The sequence below is a fragment of the Halichoeres trimaculatus genome, unplaced genomic scaffold (assembly GCF_033239565.1).
Source record: "Halichoeres trimaculatus isolate MK-OKI-2021-1 unplaced genomic scaffold, fHalTri1.1 fHalTri1_scaffold_4, whole genome shotgun sequence".
NCBI classification, from domain to species: Eukaryota; Metazoa; Chordata; class Actinopteri; order Labriformes; family Labridae; genus Halichoeres; species Halichoeres trimaculatus.
Window position 1 is genome coordinate 17,335,753 of NW_027437182.1, and position 25,396 is coordinate 17,361,148.

General features: G+C 42.2%; 1 protein-coding gene across 3 annotated transcripts in view; it reads right to left on the bottom strand.

Annotated features, from left to right (window-relative positions):
• ttll7 (tubulin tyrosine ligase-like family, member 7) overlaps positions 1–25,396 on the bottom strand; it is a 77,051-nt gene that overhangs the window by 35,789 nt on the left and 15,866 nt on the right. For all 3 annotated transcript variants that reach the window (XM_074668787.1, XM_074668788.1, XM_074668786.1), the window contains exons 7-12: positions 23,970–24,186; positions 21,257–21,421; positions 18,005–18,163; positions 7,199–7,293; positions 3,187–3,334; positions 2,022–2,095 (exon numbers count right to left, since the gene is read on the bottom strand). In XM_074668787.1, coding sequence (XP_074524888.1) covers positions 2,022–2,095; positions 3,187–3,334; positions 7,199–7,293; positions 18,005–18,163; positions 21,257–21,421; positions 23,970–24,186 — 858 coding nt within the window. The remainder of the gene's footprint in view (positions 1–2,021; positions 2,096–3,186; positions 3,335–7,198; positions 7,294–18,004; positions 18,164–21,256; positions 21,422–23,969; positions 24,187–25,396) is intronic.

A 25,396-nucleotide genomic window follows, 5' to 3' on the forward strand; every position in this document is an offset into this window, starting at 1 on the left:
GGACCATTTTGCCAAAATAATCTTGATTAACTTGCACAGTAATATCTGGCAGTATGGTTCTGGGACTCCCGGAAAGCCTGAGGCAGGTAGAGCACACCTTCCTGCCCATCACAAGCCATCGTGAATGGCATTAGCAGGGAGTGCAGCAGCAAAAATAAAAACCCAGACAGAGCAGAGCAATCAACATGAATAGATTGACAGAAGGAAGTGGGTGGAGGTGGGTTGCAAAATGCCATCAGAGGAAGCAAGAGGGAGGCTAGGGCTGTTTAAATAGCCCGCTCTGAAGTCAGCCGAGCAATCAGCTGATCTGCACTGATGATGACAGCTAAGCTGTTAGAGCTTGACATCATGGCCTGCCTGAACTAACGCTACGCTTGATTAATATGACTTATCATACAGGCTATGAAGTTTAATTAAGTGGTGGGTGAGCTTCTCTCCCTACGAATGAAAAAAGACGATACTATGCATGTTCTGTGAATTTAAAGTTTTACTGTGCACTGCTAAAAATCCCATGTATGTTCATACTTAACAGATTACTGATAAGTTGACCCATTACTTATCATTCCTTTAGAGGCTGCTGCTCAAATCATACAAATGCTGAAGAAAAGACCTAAAAAAGGACAGACTTATTTCTCTCTTTCCTTTTGCGTTATCCTAGTGGAGATTTTGCCATTCTCTTAAGCTCCCCGTAAAGTACACTGAACAGCTTTTTAATTCCTTATTCTTGGGAAACACAAGAGAATTGAGGAAAATGTGTTTTTCTTAAAGCTGGATAAAGTGCCAATCACAATAGAGAAAAGAGCCAGAACTTGTCAGTCCTTTAAGAGCCAAATAAACCTCTTGATCAAAAAGTAAAAGGTCAACAGTTCAAAAGTGGGTGTTGACTGCTCCTTTTCTCTGACATCCTCCATCCTCCCTCTTTGAATATATGGATGTTTTATTTGACAATAGCTCTCCATTATTTAAGAATAAAATGCGCATCCTCCTCCTACATGTTCCCAATCGGGCAGGAGATCAACAATAATTCATATTCCATTTACATATTTTCTGAGCTATCTTTGTTTTGGTCATCAGTGTCTCTCAAGCCTCCTGATTTCCAACAGCTTAAATGATTTTAAATGAGCATCAACAATGGCATCACCCAGCGTGGTTTCCCTCTGGTGCCACAGGGTCCTTACTTTTTTTCCCTGATTCAAGTTTTCTCTAATAGCTGAATGTAAGTAAGTTCATTACCCAAACTCATCTAATGAGAAGCACTGTGTTAATCAGACTCCAGTGCTAAGCTGGGACACCATTTGAATGCTAAGAGGTCTTTATTAGGGGTGCTCCAGACAGACCTCAGCCTGGCTGATTGACTGTCTGGCTGCACGTCGAAGAAAGAAGAAGGAGGAGGTGACAGCACTTCAAGCGAGCCGGGATCAGCATTCTGACTAGCCATTCAGTCAAGTGATGAGTCAAGAAGTCGCTTACACTCGGGGAGACAGCGAGACGGGGGAGCCAATTGTGAAGACGTGTGTCTGTGAGCGCCAGAAAGTGAGCGAGGGGAGAAAATCAAGACCTGGTGTATGTGTTAACACTTTGGGGAAGAAACTGAGATACAAGGAGAGAGTGAGTGTGGGAGTTCAACAATTTGGGCGGTTTGAGTGGCACATCAGAACTTAGTGTTAGAGCTGAGTCCTTCTTTGAGGTAGATCTGCTAAGTTTGAGATGTGAGGATTAAAAATTGACACACTTTGTCTTTGAAAGTCCCTGCTGGAGGTAAAAGAGAAAAGAATAAAAGAGGGAAGTAAAGAGGAGTTAGAGAATCACAAAGTTTGAATGCTAATCTAAATTTCTGACATGCAGAACAGGTGCCACAGTGAAATTTCTCACTCATGCACACTCAAAACAATCTTTCCCAGCATTTTATTCTCATGACACTGTGGTGCTCTGCTGGTGACCCCGTAAATGTAAATATAGCTTTGTAGGTGGAGCACCTGGAGGGAGATACTCACTCCCACAGCTGTTGGCTTCTTCCTTACCTGTAGTTCCCCAGATGTTGCTTTTCATGCTCCTCCCTGGAGATCTGCTTGCGGACCTGTGCCAGTCGCTCTTTCTAGAAAAATGAGGATAAAGGAGCTTATCTCTCAAACATTTTTTTAAATAAAGAAAGAACAAAGTCTTAAATTTGAGTGGGCAAAAAGGAAGAAAGATACAGAAAATAGTTACTGCAAATAATGACTGTTAATGGGAGGCCCTCCATCTTCTCGTATATTTATGTATTACGAAAGGATGATTGTGATGCTCAGTTGGACGATTTGGCTTAAAGAGGGGGGGAGGAGGTAGCTTCACTATTTACACAGCAGTATCAATGAGCGCTAAGTGATCTGTGCCTTCAATAGTCCTGAACCTGGCCTCGCACTTCAACCATAACAGCACTTAAATCTGAGGTAGTGCCCTTTTTAAAATGGTGCCTCTGCGCCATCCTTCCTTATTCCCACTGATTACTGCCGTGGCTGATCAAAAGGCTAATCAAAGAGGGTGGGAGACGTAAAGTAGCAGTAGCTGCCACTTTTCCTCATATAGATGAGAAACACTCCCTCGGCTCCTTCATTTCAAAGAGAAAATAATTTAACAGTATGCCTCTCTCAGAAAACTTTTGACGAAGAGTAAGACTTAAGTCAGACTGAGTTTCTGCTCCACTCCTCTCTCAGTCCTGAGGAAAGCATCGAAGAATATAACACACTGAGGTTCAAAACAGGTCCATATGTTCACTGAATATCTCTGATAATATCTCCAAACATATGTCTGATGAGCACCTGAACCAAAATAATTGACTCCAGCTCCTTTTGTGCTCATTTTTTGTGGCATAGAAGGTATCTGATGACTTCTGGGTGGGGTTTATGACAGTACAGACATTGTTTAAGTCCCAAGGCACATTTTGGAAGTCTGGGTGGGGAAATAAATGAGTATCACTCCTAACTCCCTTGACCATAGGCATAGTGCACCACCCTGCACAGGTGTTCAGCGTCCTAGATGCTCCCCTGCGGTTCAGCTAGCAGCAAAGAGTGGTGATTTTACTCGGTAGATCCCTGGTGGAGAAATGTGTTCACTATAAATCTTGAGCATTATCTTGCTCAGCAGACCTTTTTTAGGGAAAGTATTAATTCAAACAATCCCAGAGAAGTTAATGTGTGTATGCCCTACCAGCTCTTCCCTCCTTCGTTCCAATGTATGACGCTGTTTCTCCCAGTCCGAGGAGGCAGCTGAAAGTTTCTTCATGGATCCGTGTCCATAGAGCCGTCTCTGAGCCTCTGCTTTTTGCTGGGCCAGGTTACGTTTTTTATCACTTGCTCTGGATTAAAACATGAAACAAAAACAGAGTTTAGGAAATGGTCATTTGAGAGATGGAGAAGAAGTGTTAGATAACTCAAATGTATAGTCTAACAACGCAAAATCTACAATAAATTCCTTTTGTTAATGTTTCTGATAGTTTTTTACACCTCAGCAGTGCTCAGAGTTGTGAGGCTTTCAAAGCAAGATAGCTACATGACTGCTTTTCTGATCAAATTTACACTCAGAGTGTTTATTTCCCTTTTGAATGGTGTCACGTTTGTAAAGAACAAAAATCTGTGGGATCAGCAACAGCGCTAAGTATGTTGTTGGTTGCACACAGGGCTGGGACGATTTGGTCTTCTCTCGATTCAATTCTATAACGATTTTTGGGGTGCCAATTCAATTTAAATTGCAGTTCTGCAATATTTACAATTTGTGCGATCTTCAGTTTTCTTTTTAACACCAGACCATGTGAAAAAGTTAAATGATGATGATAATGTCTACAGACTACATCAGGAGCCGTATTTTCCCCATAAAACAAACACCACATGAATCAGAGAGAAACAATTCACCCTCTGCAGGAGAAAATGGTAAATTTTTTTCCAATCCAGTTTATAAAGAAAGACTGAACTGAAGAATTTGAATTTGGAAAAAAAAGACTTGTTCTGACAAAGAATCTTGATTTTGATCTTGTCAAACAAAAAATCCCAATATGCCGTTTTTCATTTTTTTCTCCCACCCCTAGTTACACGCATGAAAAAAATGGCCAAATCTTCCTTGCCAATGTCAAACATTTTGCAGATTCTCAAAGCAAATTTGGAGGCCATTTACACGACAATGGTTTTAGGGTGAAACACCAAAGTTTTGTTGTGTTTCAGCCTCGCGTTTACATGGAAACAGCGTTTCAGCCGACCTAAAACGCAAACTTTTGAAAACGGCCTCCGGAGTGGGATTTTTCTGAAATGCTCCCAACACCGTTGCCTTGTAAACAGTAAGCTGGCGTTTTCAGTGGAAACGCTGACGTCACAATCCGCCTCGCGCACGCACGCATAAAACAGGACAACAGTACCGTTGTTACGATTGTTGCGAACTACCGTGTTGTGCTTGTGCTGCTCAATCTGCTGAATCTGCTGACTGTCTTTCAACAAAATATGCATCTTTTGCTCCACTTTTTAGCTTTGTATTCCCCAATACACCAGATGACCGGCTCAACTCTACTTCAGTGGAGATCTCCCAAAAGCGGCTCCTGGACAAGATAGTTATAGCTCCACCTACAGGCCTGGCATACTTACTACAGCGTTTTCAGTCCATCTGCGTTTCTGTGTAAACGCAGAATTTTTTCACTGCTTTTTAGCGTTTTCAGATAAAACGCCAATCAGTGCAACTTAGACATCTGATTGGCAGCACCTGGAAGTACCAGAATACGGTGGCCCTGAGAGATCACAGCGCTGCAACTTAAAAAACACACATGCAAAAAAAAAAAAATAAATAAATAAAATTGAGAAAACAACTTCATTAAATAAACACATGTACAGCATTCAGAAAATGCACTGCGAAGACCACAACACACACATTAGAAAAACGCGCTGCAATTACACCGCAACACTACAGAAGTGTTTCCAGAGGGCACTTAAAAGTGATGCACATGTCCGAACAAGCTTTTTGTTGACACTGATTTTCAGTCACAGTGAAAGGCTAATATCTGAATCATGCGATCACAAAGTTAAATAAATCAGAAAATACTTACTTTTATCTCATTTTCCTACACAACCGATGGAAAGAAAACTATAATGGAGCTTTGACTAAAAATCTGTGGCAACAAGTGTGTCTGGACATGTGCATCAGTTTGAAGTGTCCTCTGGAAACACTTCCATTGTGTTGTGGTGTATTTGCAAAGCGTTTTTTGAATTTGTTGTATTGTGGTCTTTATAGCGCACTTTCTAAATGCTTTCTAATGAGGATTTCTTAATTTGCTTGTGTTTTGTCTTTTTTCACGTGTTTTCTTAAGCACTGTGAGCTCTCAAGGCCACTGTACTAGAAGACAAGATTCAGACGAGCACGGACACTTTCTTTGGAGTAAGAGACATTGCATTTTTGATTAACTTTCTGTAAACTCTTAAAATGGGGGAAATTATGCTCAGACTTAGACTCAGTTAAAGATCTTTTTCTACTCCAAATCACTACCACTAAAGTTGTCTCAGTTTATGAAAAACTTGCTCCCTTTACATTGCATATTTCACCAGGTGGCAACATTGCAAACAATCTTTTCCTGTTTACTGTGGAAATCTACAACTTACCAGCCTCTATCCTAACTCAGTGCTTATTCCGATTACCAAAAAAGAAGAAAATTCCTCAAAAAGGAATTGAACACTTCAGGGAACCAATGAACCGACATCCCCAGATGAACAGGACTAGACAGCTAATTCTGAACAAGTGGGCCATTGCAGTCTGGAGAAAGGGCAATTCATTTTAGTCAATCGGTGGCCCTTTAAATTGGATATTGAGTGCTGTTGGAGGCTGAGGTTTATCAATGTCCATGCCCGGCCGGGTCGGAATTGATCCCACGTTGATACAGTTGGTGTTGTGAGCAGAGCCAAGCGCCGACCCACCTCTACACACCACCGACCCCTCCCTGAAGGGGAGCAAAGCAACTTCTATATAAGGCAAAAGTGAGTGAGGTAGAACAAAGCCCTCATTCACTCGGGCGTGAACATAAGCAGTTTGTCCAGTGGAAAGAGCTCCCTGCTGCCTTTCATGGCCTCCTAAGATTTATTTGTCATGAAGTAATCAAATCTCGCCTTTTAATCTGTGGGAACGCTGCAAACATCAGCCATGAAACAAATCATTTTGATAAGAGATTTGTTTGTGCCGACTGGAGCTGGGTTGGGGGATGGAGTGACTTTTCACATAGGAAGGCTGCGTCTCTCTCCACACTCGGCCAAACTAGATCTATTGTGCTGCACGTAATTGATCCATTACATGTGTGTGTCTCTGTGTTTGTGTGTTACTGGTGGATACTATATTTAGAGCAGTAAGAAGGGGACAAGCTCAGAGAGAGCGAAAGAAAAAAAGAGAGCAGAGATCCTGAGGTCTGGTGTAAGATAATCAATCAGTGGACAGACTCGTTGTAGCCAGGGGACAGAAAAGCATGCCAGAGAAACACACACGTGCACAAACACATACACTCTCTTGACATATGTACAAAAACTTCATTACACAACAAGCATGCCCGTGTGTGTAACCTCAACGGGAAAACAAATACGCCCACAGAGCATAGTAAAAAAGCGAAGCAGGAAGTTTATGCAAATGTACAGAGCAGGGTAAACAAGGTAGACTCTGAAAATCAGATAGCCCAGTTAATGTTATCCTGCTCTCATCACACACACTCACACATTCAAGGCCCAGCATGTGCCTGATTGAAGGGTGCACAAAGCACACAATAGAGACATAGCTTTGCATCTCGGCCATTATCTTTCTTTTATCCGACACAGCAGCAGAAACACACAGATTTGCAGCATTTTTTGGTGAAAGCTTGGACTTCCTGTTAGTTGCAGACTAATGTTGCATCTGTGTCATCAGTTTGAAACCAAAACAAGATAAAGGCTGAATTGTGCAATGCATCAAAGTAAATCCAGAGTTTCAGGGCTGCCAAATAAAGTCAGGCTGAATATATCAATCGAAAGCCTTAAACATTTAGAGCCCTGAAAGATCAAGTTTGACATTAGCACTGCCTGCCTCTGCACATGAATCCTAATGGACCCCAAGATACACTTCATGTGAACATATCTAAAGGCATATGTTTGCATGTGAGTGTGTGTGTGTGTGTGTGTGTGTGTGTGTGTGTGTGTGTGTGTGTGTGTGTAAGGAGTGTGGGGAACTGTACCGAATGTTTAGAAGTTTGAGAGCATTGAGCAGCACCCCTTTCTTCACGTCGTAATCAATCTTCTGATCAGTCCCAAAGCTCGGAGCTCGATTGATCTGCAAGAGTGAAGAGGAGAAAAGCATTCAAAGAATATTCTGGGGGTTTTTCCTACACCATCTAATTTTTTCTTCTAATTTTCAAGAGCAGAAGTTGCTCATGGCACATCTATGGGGGGAAAAGATCTATTTTATTTACAAGAAGAGGAGAGAAGAAGAGAGAAGGAAAGAGAAAGCTGTGGTATTTTTTATCTTCAAGGACACTTCAGGGCCTTTACCTGGACATAGATCCTGTTTGACATTGATTTGTGTTTGCGTGTGCGTATAGATGAGCCAACGTGTGTATGAACAGATTGTGTAGGTTAAACTATCACCACAGCAGTGACCCTGCCCTTTTCAGACAACCACAGCGCTCAACCCATGAGTCCATAACCTCAGGATGACAGGTACTGCAACACCTACCTGTAACACTGCGATATACAGTATAATCTCTTTGTGAGCATCAGAGAATTACCAGTGCTCAGCTCAATACCTCCACATACAATCAGGAGCACTCGGAGGGAGTCAAGCGAGTGAGAACAGAATAAGCCGCCTGCGATTTGAGGCACAAAAGCCAGTATCACCCAGGGAAAAATTCAAGAGAAGCTCACCTTTCGTAACAAAATGATTTCCAGCACCAGTGCAAGGTATTCAGATATCACTTGTTATACCTGACACAACAAATCAATTCTTCTCTCTTTTACTCTTTATGTTTCCTCTATCTCAATCCCAAGGTGAGAGCCAGATTGTTTGAGACAACAAAAGGGGGCCGGAGAATGGAGAGAGGAGGGGTGGATGAACTGGCAGCCGTGATTGGAAGGGTGTCTTCCTATGAGGCAACTTCAAATGACAATGCAACAGATGTCCACCGAAAGGCTGGCTTGGGTTCATAGACCTTGATTATGGAGATAAATCAGGTCTCTTCCTAGTGTTGTTCAAATTCACACACTCAATGGTTTGTCAATGGTTCAACAAACACCTTAGAAAGGTGTAGACAAGCACTGTGTCTCAAATCGCAAACTTCCATACTGTGTACTCAAAGTTTTTAAATTGAGTGTACTAAGCATACTACATACTCACCGGCTTAGTGCGCAAATTTTGAGGGTGTAGTGCTGTCTCAAATCGCATTCTGCGATTTGAGACAGCACTACACCGTACTAACCGGAAATGTACGGAGTGCCGTACTTACCGGAAATGACGACATGATGCCGACCTCTTCTTCTTTTATGTCTAATTGTGACCGGCTTCCAGCGCATTTCCGCCAAATACCGCCACTATTTGCCCGCGAATCAAAGCCTTTTCAGTAGTATATTAAACACAGCTAATAACACTATCAAAATATCAAGATCTTACCATCTTTCATTGTAATTACAATGAATTTCAAACGCGCTTTGCTACGTCGTAATCGGCGCCAACAACATCTTCTCCTCCTCCTACTGGCTGAAGATGTCCCAGTACGTACTGTTTATTTGTATTTTTACCATGCTAAGCGAATGCCCACAGCTCTCTTCCGCCATTGCTGCCAGAGTAGGAAATGAGTGCGTTGAGTGTCCACAGCTGCATAACTCAAAATCCAGGCCGATTTGAGTACATCATCCGGGCACTTTTGCATACTCGTTTTTCACATACTATGCATACTGTTTTTCATTTTGATGCAGTATACTCAAAATTTTGAGTATTTGAGTATGGAAGTATGCGATTTGGGACACACTAATAGTCTAAAGGAAGAACACTATCAACACAGGACTTTCTTTGTTTTTAAATTTGAAACTTTATTTTTACTTTTATTTATTATATTTATTGTCATAAATAATATTCTTACTTATTCCTAGAACTCATTAAATCAGAATTTTGACAATCAAAAAAAAGTTTTGAGGGTAGCATCAGTGGGTTAATCTCTGTTGACTTTGACCAAACATGTGATCATCACTTATGATGAAAAAACAATGATGTGAAAATCACTGCTGATGGTAAGGTGGCAATTAAATCATCCCTGGTTGACTTGATCAACAGTCAGAGCACATTTTTGTGTCAGGAAATTCTTCATCCTGTTCCTGTCTTCCACCAGAAAAAAAAATCAGTTAGATACAGTTGAACTCATCAAAGCAGAGCCACAGCCAGTCACAAGCTATGGTTTGAGTAACGGAGCAACAAATGGCCCAATGAGAGGTTTCAGAATTAGTTATAGATCTATCCTACCTGCCAATCACGGGGTTGGATGGAGTGGAGTGAAAGAAGCCAATGAAATCACAGACTGCAGTAGAACACCAGGCTACTCTGAGCCGCGGAGGTTTCTGGCTGAAAAACGAGCAGCAAACCCGAAAGCTTTTTTTACAAAGGAGTGCAAAGCGCAGCACTAAGAAACTCCATCCTTCTTTCTCTTTCCTCCTTCTGAGCTAGCCATTACTAATCCTGACACAAAGGTGCTTACTTCTGTGTGGCAGATTGTGGAGCCGAGATGTAAGATATTATTTACATCACAACCCAGGCTTCACAGAACACAGAAAGAGAGAGCCAGAGCGTTGGCTGTGTGGCCAGCCGTGGGGCAGGTAGCCCTAGAAAAGAGCAGCAAGTACTGAGAGATTGGCTTGGCAGGCTCACACGAGTCAGAAAAGCTCTACCCTGCACATGGGGTTCACCCAAATTGTCCTTCAGCAAGACAACTAAACCTCACCTCCTGCGAAGCATATGACGATGGCTGAACAATGAATCTTTCATTTCTAAATGTTCTGTAGCTGAGCAAAGCTGGGTACCAATGGATAAGAGCTTACAAAGAGAAGAACACTTATCCCCTGAATCATTGGCAGCATTTCTTTCTCTACTTTGCAGGAAAAGTTCAGAAATACTGAGGTATCAACTAGACCCCTATGCTTTGAGAATATGTGGGTTCACACACCAATGTGCTTTTTTACTACACAGGAACCATTTATCCAAAGGAGGGGGGCTAGGTGATGAATGTCTTCCAGCATAAAGAGGAAAAAAGGCAAAGGGACTCTTTGCAGCTCTTTCATTCAATAGTCTAAAGTCTACAATACATCCCTCTGTGTGCAGAGCAGGGCAAAGCTCCACTTCAACCAACAGCACCTTGCTAAGAAAAAAAAAGAATCAAGAGAAAAGTGAGCAGAGGTCTGTTTTCATTTAGAGCGCTCCACGATATGACAGCTGCAATGAAAAAGGTATGGCTTTAGAGCACTATAGCCTATAGGTAACATCCAGACCAGCAGTGATCCTGGCGACGGTTGTCTCGTTACTTGTCTTCATTTCTTCGTTTGATTTGTGGTGTCAAGCTATCACAGAGTAGACAAGCATCACAGCACTCACTGTCTCTCCTTCCTCTTTTTCAACCTTCCCTCTTCCACCGTCGCACTCTGCCTCCCTCTGGTTAGCGTCTCTGCCCACTCTTTTCCTCGCTGCCTCTCGCCCCATTTTCTATCTGGTCTTTCAGCCCTACCCCCTTCTCCTGCTGGCCCTCACTCTCAGGTCTCTGCATCTCCCATTCATCTCTCTCCCTCTATCTGTTTCTGTGTTCTCTTTTCCTCCCTGGCAGAGGAAGTTGGACCAGTCTGGTCCTAATGAACCCCTGCAGGCTCCTGAAACCCCCACTCTGATTTCCTTAAGTGACTCTGGCAGGGCCTTAAAGGAGCCCTCGGTTGCTCCAAGACGCATTCAATAAAAATGTCAGATGAAAAGATTAGGAAGTCCTTTTTACTCATGCTTTGATTTGTTTCAGCATCAGCACCACATCAATGTGGCCCAAATACCACAGAGTTATACTGCAGAGCGAGCAAGTGGGAAGAGGACTTATCAGTCTTTAACTTTTCACAGACAGGTTTATCATCTTCTTATCATCCAATTAAACGTATAAAATCAGATGGTGGGCAGAAAACTATTAACCTCCTCTATAAGATATTTAAAAAATCTCATTCTACACACCTGGAGCTCTGACAGAGCACAAAAGTAACCCGCAAGAGTTTATGAGAAAAGTCATGAAATAAATAGCTACATTTTTCAACTATCCATTTGGTTTCAATTGTCTGTGAACTGCAGCTCTTCGACTGATCTTTATAGCGGGTCCTGAAGTGAAAACCACGAGGTAGGAGTGCAACCAGCAGATTTTGCATGCCTTATTTGATCTGATATAGTCTATTAAGTTCCAAGTGAGAAAGTCTTTTCCCCGTAGTTTGGACGCTGGCAGAGTCTCATTATGTTAGACCACTCTGGCAGTGTAACATTCTCATAAAACAGCAACAGCAACATTGAAGCCTACAGTAACACTATTATAACTGTAGCCGCTGGCCATCCTGCACACCTGAAAAGAAAACAAACTCAATCTGAGTTCATCCTGCTGTTCAAGAGTGATTTCCGAAATGGGTCAACAATTCATTATGTCATTTCAATCATGAATCAAGTTTGGAAAAAGCGAATACCTGAGTCACTCATTGCTAAACAGTGTAGTGGGCTTGTAACAGTAGCACCTGTGGCCTCTGCTGTGTCACAGCAACCCTGATAACATAGCAACAGCAATGGATCAACAACAATCAGCTGCCTTTTTTCCACAACAAATTGCTTCCTCCCATCAACATCTATTCTGTGTGTGGAATACTCGTCAAACAAGTGCAAGGGCTGCTCGTGATTAATCGGTTCAGAAAAACGACCCCCTCTTATTATTCCTGGCAGAGTGTAAACAACCGCTGCTTTGACAAGCCTCCCATTCTGCCCCGCACACTCGAGGGTATCGGCACAGTTCAACCGCTGTCAGAATGGAGTGTTTGTTGCCGTACAATGGTGGAAGGAGAAAGGCAGGCAGAGAGGGAGAGCACGAGTAGCAGAGCGACAGAAAGACAGACAGCTGGCTGCCATGTTAAGTCGCTCTCTTGTTTCAGCCGTCTTATCAATCACTGTTTTGTTCTTTTTGTGGCGTTTGTAGTGGACCAGTCAGACATGGGGAAACTCTAGCTGAGCATGCTGAGCTGCTGGTTAAGGTCCTGGGAGTGAGTGGGCCGATGTTTAGCTTAGCCACCAGTCGGTCTGACCTGTGTGACTGGCAGACAGGGTGCAGGGAGAGTTGCTTTTTGTTGTCTTTCTTTTTTTTTCCTTTTGTTTTGAAGACAAGTAGAGACAAAATCAGACACTGTTACAAAAAGCAACAAAAACATAGAGGTGGACACAGCTGCACACACATACTCAATTTCAATCTAAAAACTAAAAAGCATACAAGAATATATCATTAAAGAACACCTTAGGTCCTAACCATCAGTCAAAAATATGCAGAAGCATAAATCTTGCCTCTCAATCACTCATGCACTCAAAACACAGACATACAAACAGTCCGGGTGCTGCCAAACATGCCTCATGATAAATGACTAAATGTTGGGGTGTGTATTCAGCTGCCCCACATACAAGGTCTGTGTGCTCCTAATTTGATACTTATTCCATGAAATAGTCATGTTGGGGGAAAATGGATGTGGATAGAGACAGACAGTCCCATACATCATTCTAATTATTCTTTAATAAACCTCTTATAAGCCAAAATGTGGCTCACAGGTAACTACTGCCACCTAGAGTCCACAAGGAGCAAGGCACCCCTCTCTGAGCTGAGGACAAGATCCATGGACATTCATATCACAGAGAAACTAACCGCGTGCCAAAGATTAATCAAAGGCAAAAAGGGGGAATGGAAGATAGAAGGGTGAAGGAACGACTCGGAGAGGTAATTGAGAATATCAAACTGTATTTTCCTATCTCAATTTCAGCCTACGAAATTCAATCATGAGAGGGATGAAATTTATTTGTAGAGCACAGGTAGCAAGTAGTTTCCTCTTTAATCACCCTAAATACACAATAATGTTCCACCTGGCTGTTGTCGGGGTTAGAAAACACTGTGGAGGAGATATCTGAAAGGCAGGCTAACCTCTAAATCCTGCTTCTAAAACTCCTGTCCTTCCAGTGGCTACACATTGGATCTTAATGAGGAGCTATAAGGTTCTAAAAACGTCATCTCATACAGTTTTAACTGACAGAAAAGATAGAGGTTTTTCATTAATTTAAATTAACTTGCAGCATGTTAGTCAGTGTTAGGGTATGTTGGTTAGTAAAAAATATTCATGTTTGAATCTGTTTGTGTGTTTTGTGACATCTGTTTACACTTGCCAGCGCAGATTACTCCCAAAAAACGCACTCCAAACACAAACACTCCAACACCCTAACACACATATACACATATACACTTGCACTCAAAAGAAAGGAAGTCTGGATTATGTTGACCCTGTGGAATGGACAGGGAAACTAAACTCATCTTGAAACAATCGGGGACAGAGAACAGAAAGGGAGGAGAAGTTGCAGGAAGGGGTGAAAGGAGGGGTGAAGAATCAGTACCCGGCGGGGAGGGGGGCAGTGCAGCTACAGTCTGTTGGTCTGTTGTCTTCATGTCCAATCGCACACACACACACAAACAAACAAACAGACACACACACACACACACAAACCCGTGCCATGGTTGACCTAACCATGCCTGCCTCATTAGCTGCCAATCACTCTGCACAACCCAACCAGGAGGGGCAGGGAGACGAAAAGAGATGGATGAGGATATGGTAGTTTAGTTGCAGCCATCAATAATCATACTCCTGTGTGTGATGGCATCTTTATACTGAACAGTCACAAGTTAAGCACCATGAAAGTTGGCAAAGAAGACTTCCCATCTTCTTTTCTTCTGGAATAGTTTTTTGTGTGTGTTTTCTCCAGGACTTCTGTTGCCTCTTCCACTGTATAAGAAGATGGACTGTGAGTTGGAGTTGGATTGGTAAGCAGTAGGCAGGCCATCCACACACACACACACACACACACACACACACACACACACACACACACACACACACACACACACACACACACACAGAAACCTATCCCCATAGGGACAAAGACCACACAGTCAAACACACAAACACACAGAGATGGAGCAGAAAACACCAGTGGTTGCATGCAGCAGCTTTCACACTGCCTATGTGTGTTTAAAAAGCAGGCACGCACACATACAGTTCCTACAGCACAAATCAAATCCAGATTCATGTACCTTACATTCATACACACAAATACAAGCCCTCACATGCTGACTGTGGCCCTAATGAGCAGCCCGAGCTGTCTTTGAGGTGCCTGCTGCCTGTCACTGCAGAGACAGCCTCACACGCACCCGGCAGGTTTCTAATTATTCATGCTCGCTACAATTGCTTGTTTTTTATTTTGAGTTGACCAGCTGGAGACTTTTTATTCTACTGCTTGTGACAACTTGGAAAAAAAAAAAGAAAAACTCAATTGAGACTGTAATGAGGATGAGCTTCAATCCATTCACACTTTTCTTGAAGTACATGGACACCAATCAAGATGTTCTGTGTACAACAAGTTGTTCCTACACCAGAATCTGTTTTGGTGCTTTAGAAGAAGCAGGTTTTTTACATTCATCCTATCCTATCCTCAAATGATTATTTATCCTTTTTTCTCACTGCATTTGATTTTTTTGTCATGTTGGCATTACACCAGAGAAAGATAAGAATTGCAGGGGTGATATGATGTTGTTTTATTGCTAAACCCTATCATTGAGTGGAGGCCCTTTTTACATTCAGTGAGAGCAGAGTTGGAGATTTGCGATCCAACATTTTTTGGTGACCCCAATTTCTTTTTAGATTTTAAGAGAAGAGCCCATGTCACAAAGCGATATCTAAGCCAAACTAAATAAACTTGTGCATTAACAGTGTTTTTCTCTATATTTAAGTGTCTGTCTTTCAAATATTCAGTGACGCTCTTAAAATCAAACCCTTGGTACTGACAATACAAATCATGGTCTAAAAAGGACTGCGTGTGTGTGGGAACGTGCACTGTGAGCGTGTGTGTTAAGCGAAGATCATGGCTCAATGAAACGCCTTCCCTATACGAGACACAGATGCTGTCTGGGCCAGCTTAATGAAAGTGAACGTCTCAGGTTACGCTATTTGAGCATGTGTGTACGTATGTGTGTGTCCCGGTGTAGTGCTGATGTTTTGAATGTCAATAGGAGGTAAAACTTGTGTTGAAAACCCTGCTGAATTAAGATAAGTATCACACAAAAGCCTGTCTCCCTCTTTTTTACCTTCTCTTCTCCTCTTTCTTTGCTTGTTCTCAGCACAATGTGCCTGCTTGATGGCTGGCCTTGGTTTGAGAAGCACCGCTCCTACCTTCTCTGTTTTCGCCCCTGTGACAAGCTATTCAGCAGGTGTGCTCTGGTCTGAGGGTTTGTTCTCTTGAGTATCTGTATTCGTTATCAGTATATTTGCAATGATTTCTCTTTGTGCTAGGCTGTTTACAAAGAGCCGCTGTATTGTATCTTGCACAGCGGTTTTTATGCGATGGTGAGATAGTGAATGTGTCGTCTAATCATGGGAGTTTGGAGTTGCACTATTTTGAATACATTGTCCCAAAGGAAAAAAAAGCAGTGGATTTTTCTCCTGCTGGAGTAATTGGAGGATGTGAGGGGAAATCATGCTTCTTTTTCTTCACCAGCCTCCTGGACACACTCACAAAACAGCAGACAAAAATATGAGTACAATGCAGCAGGACTAATGTCATTTGACAGTTTCTTTTATATGATACCATCTAGCTTTCAGGTATTTGACTGACTCTGAGTTTACACAGGTTGAACTTTCATTTCCTGGCTGCGAGTTTGCATGCCCGACAACCAACTCTGACGTTTTAAAGAGTAAGAGAGGAAGACAGTGTCGGAACAGCAGTCTGGGTAAAGCACCAACGAGGCGTGGCAAGTGTAATTCACAGTGACACCAACAAGGAAACCTGAGAGGGGAAGTCTGCAAATGTAAAACAAACCTGTGAGACCCAGATTGTGTTTCTATTCCTGACACATTTTTTACTGTTTTAGCAACTCATGGGGGGGGGGCCTCAGAAAATGAAAAATAAGAAATGGTGAAATGGAGTGAAATAGATTCAATTTAACACAAAATGTTGCAAAGTGATCTGCTGAAAAATTAAATTTGGACCTGAGGGCTTGCCATGGGGTACCGTTTGTGGCAGGCAGCCTTTAGGCCTGGCTGCGTGTTGCGTCCCTGCTGAATAAAAATGAACGTCAACCAGCCTAAAAGTGGTAATAAAGTTATTTTCAGGCTTGACAGCGTACACAGCGAGGATTTGAGAAGGGAGCCTCTATGCTTGCAACTATCCCCTGACTAATCAGTCGAATTTTGGAAATAAATGATTGTTGCTGTAAATGTTGCGTGAAAGAGAAGCAGGGTTGAGTGTGAGCATGTGTGTGTGCATGGGTGTGTGTTTGTGTGTGCGTGGGATGTTAATTGATGAGAGTTATAGAGAGCTGCTGGTAGCACAGGGGGGATCATTACTGCTGGAGTGGAACAACTGCATTCACGGCTGTTTGCCATGTCTCATACACATTTTTGCACACAGTTACGCGCACAAGTACACATATACTGTCTTTGTGCACCAGCAGTCAAAAGGAGCACCAGCCTTTTCCTCTCTGTTGTACATCTTTGTGTCACTTAACATAACTGCTCAACCGCAAACGAAGAGTCAGGTGGAGTAATTATGACACCCTTATTCCTCCATGACTTCTGACAACCCAAATTTTAAAATATCAAACTTTTTTTTCCAAACAAATGTTAGTTGTTTGGAAATCACAAGATTTCTTTTGGGTTGGCATGATGGGTAAAAACAAACACTTATCCCAGAGGCATTCTCCATCCTTGAGTCAATTTGTGGGGAAAGGGGGGGAGAAAGGCGTGCAGCCACTTTGGGTTAAAGGATTTAGGTCACGCTGTAACTGACTGGCTGACATCAGAACGGTAAGATGGAAATCCTGGAGTGGACTGAGAACTTGTCTCCTTCTCCTGGATGACTGACACTTGAGAGACAGACAGTGAGAGAATAAAGGGGTGGGTGTCTTGTTAGTCAACCTGCTGTCCTGACCTATATTTTCCTACCCTGTATGTATCTCTGTGTTTGTGTGCTTTTCAATGAGGAACACACATCTTCGTCTCAACGTATACGCTGCAGCGTAGACAGACATTTCTATTTGTATGTGTGGGTGTGTATGAATGCACACATGCATGTAATTGTGTGTATGTTTCTGGTTGTGAGTCTGTCCTTGTGTGCCGAAATGCATAAATACATACTCCAGACTGTGTGGGAGTTTCTCTGTGTTTCTGTGCACCAGGGACGAGAGCGTGTAAGCAAAATCAGTGTGTGTTTATGGTTTCTGTCAGTGTCGGGCAACGTCTCCCTCTCTCCTGCTGATGCCACATTACTTCAGTTTAGGAGCCGCTGTCACTTTAGTAGCAGCATTGACAGGTGAGACTCCACAGAGTGCAGCCCTCGTTTTTCTGACATACACTCACAAACACAACCTTGAATAAAAATTTGTAAATCTTAAAAAAAGAAAAAATCCCCTCTGTATTTTAGGTGTTCAAATTATGTTAATAAAAAGCTTGATTAAATTTTGATTAGAAAAAGAAAAAAAAAAGAATTAATTTTAAAAAAAATCCTTAGTTAAGAATTTTGCTCATTTGAATAGTTTTGCTCAATGTGGTTTTCATTCAAAGTGCAGTATTTGACCACAAAAGCAATCACAGCTCTGCACACACACACACACACACACACACACACACACACACACACACACACACACACACACACACACACACACACACACACACACACACACACACACACAGAGTTGTACCTCTAGTAGCCAGGGTTTAAGCTTGCGGTCCAAGATGATGTCAAAGCCCAGGACCTCAAAGCAGACACTGTCGCTCCCTGGTGGCTGGCCGGGGCGACACATGCGGTAAGCGTGCAGCACGTGGGGCTCAGCCACTATTAACGTCTTCACAACCAGCTCCTGGTAGGACACACACACACACACACGCACGCACAAACACACAGGCACACAAAGAGAAAGATCACCATCTGAGCTGACAAGAGGAACATACACTTTAGCTTTTTAGTTTTTTGTTCCTCCTACATAGCCAAAGGCTACAATTTTTAGCAGATGATTAAAGGTCCCCTTTAAGTGAAAATGCTCCATTAGTCAGCCCACTTCAGCTGCAGGTTGCAACCTCATGAAAAAAACAACTTGAAACTATAGATTCGGACAAACTTTAAAAATATAGTTTTAATGGCATGTATAAAAGTCAAAATGTGATGTGTGTGTTTTTTCTTTCTTATGAAAGAGGTAGGACTGCAATCCAGACTGCCCCTGAGCTTCTTGTGTCATAAGATATTCTTTCTGTTTGAAAGCCGAGAAACAGAAAGTGTTACTGGCACATTTCAAACACACGCACACACACACACACACACACACACACACACACACACACACACACAGTTTTTCACCAGTGTTGATGGTGTACCATCTGTGTGGCGAGTGGCTCCAGGCCTGTGGTCAAGTTGTGTATGTGTGTGCGTGTGTGTGTGTGTGTTTGTTTGTATGTGTGTGTGTTTGCTCATATGTTTGCTGGTTGCTACCTGCCGGCCTACTCCAACTGTGCAACTGAGGTAAACATGCTCATCCTGACAAAAACGCAAATACACACTCTGCCCAAAGCCTCCCCTCACCACTCCAGCCCCACACAGCGCTGCTGGCCTGCAGTTTGCCCAGTCCAGTCTGACTGCTGGGTGCAGGAGGGGGGCATGGTGGTCTGGCCCTGTCCTGATAAGGCCTCAGCACCCCCTGCCCTTTTCTATCTGTCTGTCCCCCACACACCTCCATCCATCTGTCCGTCCATCCACCCGTCTGACCCACAGGCTGCCTTGCACAAACACCTGCTCCCACTTCCACCTTTTATGCCCCAAGTCCCCAGTACTGGCTAGTGTGTATGAGTGGGTGTGTGTGCCATTGTCCCTTCCCCCATCACCTCCCTCCTTATCCTGAGCCCCCAGAACTGGCCACTGCCGAGCATTGTGCATGTGTGAGCTTGTGTTTTGATAGTTTGAGGCTTAAATGATTTTATAAGCCTCTTATGTTTTCTAATCACACCTGCATTACTATTGATGTTGTTTGTGTTATTTGAAATAACAGAAATGGTAAAAACTTTTTTCTCTATTTCAGTTATTTCATTTCTGTATTAAAGCAGCACTTCCTTTTCTATCTTACTGTGGTATTTCCTAGAGGTTGGCTGCCTGCAAGGAAAAAATCATTAAGTGATTGGTAGAAGTATTTATTTTGTTTATTATAATCAAATGATGTGAACTTCTCTTCAAACGATTTCCTGAAAACTTTAAAATGCAAAACTTCTGCTACATCAAGATAATCACTTGCAGTTTTTTTTCTAAGTTGCACAGAAAACAAATTTAACTGAATGGAAGCAAATGGCAAATTAGACTCTTTCTAGGCAAGGTGTGACTGTTAAACTGGATTTACTACTTCAGGTTTCCTCTGACACACACCAAATCTTGATTTTTCAAGTCTGGCCTCTTACAACAGTGCTGCAGTTTGCAGGGTCCAGTCTCCAAGCTGGGTAAAGGGGAGAAGTTTGATGGTTTGGCCCCGGAACCATGTAACTAGCCCACAGTAGTTGAAAAATGCTCTTAAAATTGCAGCAACATTAAAAAAAGCACTGGTCAAACCTTGGGCACTCTGCCCCCTACAGCACATCAATAATCCTCTATATGAAAGAGGTGTCAGTGCTTTACTTGGAATAAAAAAAATGCTACATGACATTTTTAACCTCAACAGACAATTTTTTTGGCAAAGAGACTCTCTGACTCTCTGACTCTTTGACCGTGACTGGGGGGGAATAGTCAGGGCAGCCTGCTAGATCTGTAAGGGAACAAAATGTAAGAGGAGATAAAAGGAAAGCAGGAGAGAACAGCGAGCAGAGAGGAAAAAAATAGTACAGGGTTGAAACAAAACAGTGTGTGAGTGCGAAGCGGACAGCACTAACGCCAAAGTGGTGCAGCTTCTGAAGAAAGAGCAGAGAAAAATAAAGTGGTAAGAGTGCAAGAGAGAAGGAGGATGGTCTGGCTGAGTCAGAAGTCGACACTCTGGTGTGTCAGTGAGGGACACAAAAGATGAGAAAAAAAGAAGCAAAAGTGAAGAAAATGGGAAAAAAAAGAAGTGGGACTTTCACACCTTAAGAAATGTAACACAATGAGGGATTATTCAAGATTGATAAGAGGGAGTGTAAAGCAAAAAAAAACAATAACTAAACAATAAGCTAAAACACACAATAGTCACTGTTGTCTTAAAAAGCTCTTTGTTTCACAGTATAAAACAGAGAGATGTTGATCTTGAAGATAGTTTAAGAGACAATTGGATTTTATTTTGAGTTGAACACTGCTTGTCCAAAAGCAAGAGTAAAATGGAGTATAACCATGAGGGAGTTGAAGACTACATTAGATTCAAGACTATAGACTGAGAGAAAAACAGTTGAGGCAAAGAATAAAATAGAAAATAACATAATTCAAAACAAGGCCAAGGCTGGAAAAGAAAGAGATAAAGAAAAGACAAAAGGGTGTATAATCAAATGGAAAGGTATGAACAATAGGCAGAAAAGAAGATATATAAAAATGGTACAGGAGGTAACTGAGTCTTTCAAAAAGAAAAGAAAACGAATAAGGTAAAGGTGTTTGGATGAGATGAGAGTGGTGCCAGATAGAGAGAGCTCACCTTCCAGGAATGATGTTTTCACTGAGCTCTTCCTGAAGTTAAACAAAGCTCTGAAGCTCACTGAATTACTGTCATAACAAATCTTATCAAACAATGTCTGGTCCACATGCATGCTGTATGCAGTGTGTGCTGCCTGTTAGCCAGAGAACATGTATATACGTGAATGTACACTTACAGATTATACTCAGGATGTATGAGTGTGCTGTTTGCTTTTGTGGTGAGTTTTCTTATACTGCACGTCTTTGCTCTTGAACACATCTGCCCCACATATGACCGTGTGTAACTGTGCATTTGTGTTTGTGAGTGTGCAGACTCCCTACGTACAGAGACATCCCCCCAGAACTTGGACACGTCGTAATCATTGGTGCGGAGGAACTCAGTGAACCAGCTGATGGACCTCTTGCTGCCTTTGTCCACCGTCTCGTCTCGCTCAAAGTTCTCATTGTGTTTGTTGACGGAGTAGTTGGTCAGGTGCATGTAGAGCTGGCTCTGGAGGCACAAAAGAGAAAAAAGATGGTCTTAACTTACACGCACATGCAACAACTACTACCTAAATGATGAACAAAAAAGGCTCAGAAAGGGATTATTATGTAATAAAAAACACTATTATTGAAAAACTCAACAAATCCTCAAACATTTTCACCAGATGTGTTAGATTATGGAGTCTAAGGTCTGTGGTGCACTTGTAAGGAAGTAAACTTCTTTTATAAGCTCTGACAGCATTAAAAATTGAATGTCATAGCAACAGCAGATCATATTTGCACCAGATGGCATGTTTTGTTTGTTGTTGGATGAAAATCGCAATCTTTTTCTTCCCCCTGATTTCCTTTATTTATTGAGCAGATGAAGAAATAAGCTTTTTCCTCGCCTGCTCCTCACTCTCAGTAAGATGCATTCGCACCTTGGAGTTGTCCAGCTCAACTGAAATCTAATACTTTGTGTTTCAAATAACGTCACTGAGACAAGGGGAAAGACACTGCCATCGTGAACAGTAAAATATTCTTTTAATATGTTCATACTGTAGAATATGTACCTGAATAGCTTATAGCACCTTTGGCTGTGCTGTTAAGTGTAATTATACCTTTGACAGTGATGATTATCAACCCAGCTTATAATGTCCTGAGTGTAGTTCTAACATTTTTCCCCACAGATTGAATAATGTAATGTAAGCATTTTCTTTTAACTTATATGTAGAGACAGGAATAAAGAAAAAAAGTCAAAGCATCACAATCTCGTCCCCTGTCAGCACCTTAGGAGGTCAATAAATAGTGCAGTGAATACAAGAGAAGACTTTCTCTCTGTGCTGGATGGGAATAATTAAGCTCTATTTAAATGTTCCTGGGTGATGCTTTTATGTGATTTTCTGGTAACAGCTGAATAAGCTTACACTCAGAGGCCCTAATGCATAAGGATTCAATCATTAGAGGAGTCAAAGCCATAGTGCCCATCAGTCCCCACAGTGCATTGCTAAAACGCCTCACTAAGTGGTTGACTATAGCTGTTGTGTAACCCTTGATGTGTCCCTCTCTTTAAACACTATCTCTAAAGTTTGAAAACAATACATTCTTGTCCTTAACCTAGGAGGTAATAAAGCTGTGGCTGCAGGCCACTCCAGCCCCTGATATCTGTCTGGGAGCCGTTCTCTGTGGGATTAAACATCCATCTCCATGGCATGACTCACTCCATCATGTGTCACAGACTGGTAAGACAATACACATTGGTGTCACAGGAGGGGTCCAGCTCGTCAGAATGTGTATATGTGTGTGTGTGTGTGTGTGTGTGTGTGTGTGTGTGTGTGTGTGTGTGTGTGTGTGTGTGTGTGTGTGTGTGTGTGTGTGTGTGTGTGTGTGTGTCTGTGTCTGTGTCTGTGTGTGCTCATATAGTAGATAAGCATGATGCTTGATAAAAGCTGTGTGTGTGTGTGTGTGTGTGTGTGTGTGTGTGTGTGTGTGTGTGTGTGTGTGTGTGTGTGTGTGTGTGTGTGTGTGTGTGTGTGTGTGTGTGTGTGTGTGTGTGTGTGAGACTGTGGGAGAGTACATCCCATCATCAGCAACAGACTGTGCTTCAGCAGGTGCAAAACCTCCAGGCAAATATGAGCGGCTTGATATTACAGGAGACAACTGGCATGTGGACGTTTACACTCAACTGTGTGCATACAGTATGTCTGCACATACTGTGTGTGTGTGTGTGCGTGTGTGTGTGTGTGTGTGTGTGTGTGTGTGTGTGTGTGTGTGTGTGCGTGTGTGCGTGTGTGTGTGTGTGTGTGTGTGCGTGTGTGTCCACACAATATAAGCCATATAGTTGTCTGCATTTGGCCACTGTTGACTGTGTCTGTGAGTTTCTGCCTGTTTTTCTAATTTGCTTATGGCTTGAGGTCATAGAAGAGTGTAGCAAGTGCATTGTTGTGTGAATGGACTACAATAGTGTTAATCTTGGATTTAGTTTCAAACAAAAATTCATGAACATTTGTAGTAGCATAAAACTCCACAACTTGTTTGGCTTACCCTGAGCACAGATGGTAAACAAATAGGGAAGCGTGTACCGCCTAGGCTGCACAAATTAGGTTATTTCCTTATTTCATTAATCAAATTAAATCAAAGTATATTATTTAGGTACTTTTAGCAACGGAGGCAAACTCAGTAATTAATCTTTGTAAACTCAGGTTTAACCTTGCATGGCTTGCATTTCACATTAATTCCATTAATCTTGGCTGGATACTTCAAAACATCACTCCTGTCACATTTTTCTTGCACTTTTGACTGATTGATGCCTGGCTAAAACCTCTAATATGGTCGGTGGCTTTATAGATTTGGCATTTTGTTTTATAAATGTGGTAAAGCAGTCATAAAAAGATAAATCACTGTATCCTATCTGAGGAGTTTCATACATCAAATGCAATGATTTTAACACACTGATGTCTAAATGAAAAACTATGTGTGTGTTTCCAGGTCAGTATTCAACCTCTGTAACCTGATGACTGTGATTTAAAAAAAAAGTTGAATAGTTAACTAAAACATTTTTAATGTGTGTGACTCACCAGGTTGGCCTCACTGGGTGCACTGTATTTCTCCGTGCCCATGCGAACCAAGCCGTCGTTGTACAGAAAAATGCGTAGAGGGTCACAGGAAGTGACGAGGATGTAGATGCGCAGGTCGAACTTGTAGCCCTCCATCAGGAAGGGCTTGTCCAGATACTCCTGAACAATGAAGTGCTCCTGGGCTGGCAGTTTCTCACAGTTACGAATAAGCGAGATCCTGCAAAGACGGAAACTTTATTAATCCTTGGGGGGGAAATTGGGGTGTCGTCATGGCGTAATAAAATATGGCACAGTAAAGACAAAAAAGATAATTAGAAAAATGATAGATGGGAGCATAGCAGGGACCATGAACATGACTGATGACAATGGCACTGTCTCAAAAATGTTGGAGAAAAAAAGTTGAACCAAACAGTATACAGATTTCAAGGCAATATTTCATTTCAAAGTCATGAAAAACTTTGACATATTTCTAGGGGGCTACCTCTGCCTGTTTTGGTGATACTTTCAATTTCCACACTCTGATATAAACTTTGCCCTGCATAAATATTTCATAGCAATGAATTAGAAGTAAAGTGTTCTACGTGGAGCGAATAGATATGTCTGTCCTTAACATCAAATACCGTTTATACTGAAGACATTAAGCTTCATTCAGTAAAAGTATCAAAGTCATGTTGCCCAGATGGTATTCATGTGACCCTGCATTGCTATCTTCACTGAAAACACATGTAAATGAGAGGACTCAGTATGCCTCGGGCCTCGTTAGACAAGCTGTTCAGCTCTGAGAGGCATTTCATGCTCCAAAATGATTATTGCTCTGTTCTTAACCTGGCCGTCTAATTAAACCTGTTGAAAAATAAATGTACAAAAAACAGACAGGTAAGACACAAATGTTGATTTGTCTGGCCAATACCCTGCAAGCATCTGGAGAACATTGTGATTTTCTAAAGCTGAATTCCACTTATCAAATGCTGCAGCGGGCTCTTTTAGCCGTGGGCAGGTTAATAAGAGCAGACATGCCCCGTTTCAACCTACACTCTAATTCATTTGCTTTGGTCTCATGTCACTGGCACTCAGGCCTTATAGTACACAGGCCATTGCTAGCTGGACTCAGGAATGAGTTGTGTTGGTCTCTTTGCCTGCATGTGGGTGTGCTCGCAAGGGTAAGGGGCAATGTTTTTGAAACTCTGTGAATGTGTGTATGTCTGTGTGCAAGGGGGTGAGGGGTTTGGTTTGAAACAATAACCCACTATGTACAAACATCACAACTGACCTATATCACCATCACTCATAGTTAAGGCAGACTTGGCCTAAATTGCTTACATGCACAGCCTGGAAGGCTCCATTAGGCGGGCAAGCGGGCACAAAATACACAAACACAATATTTGGCCAGGAAGCAAAGACTTGATTGCTCAAAAAGTAGACTTTGA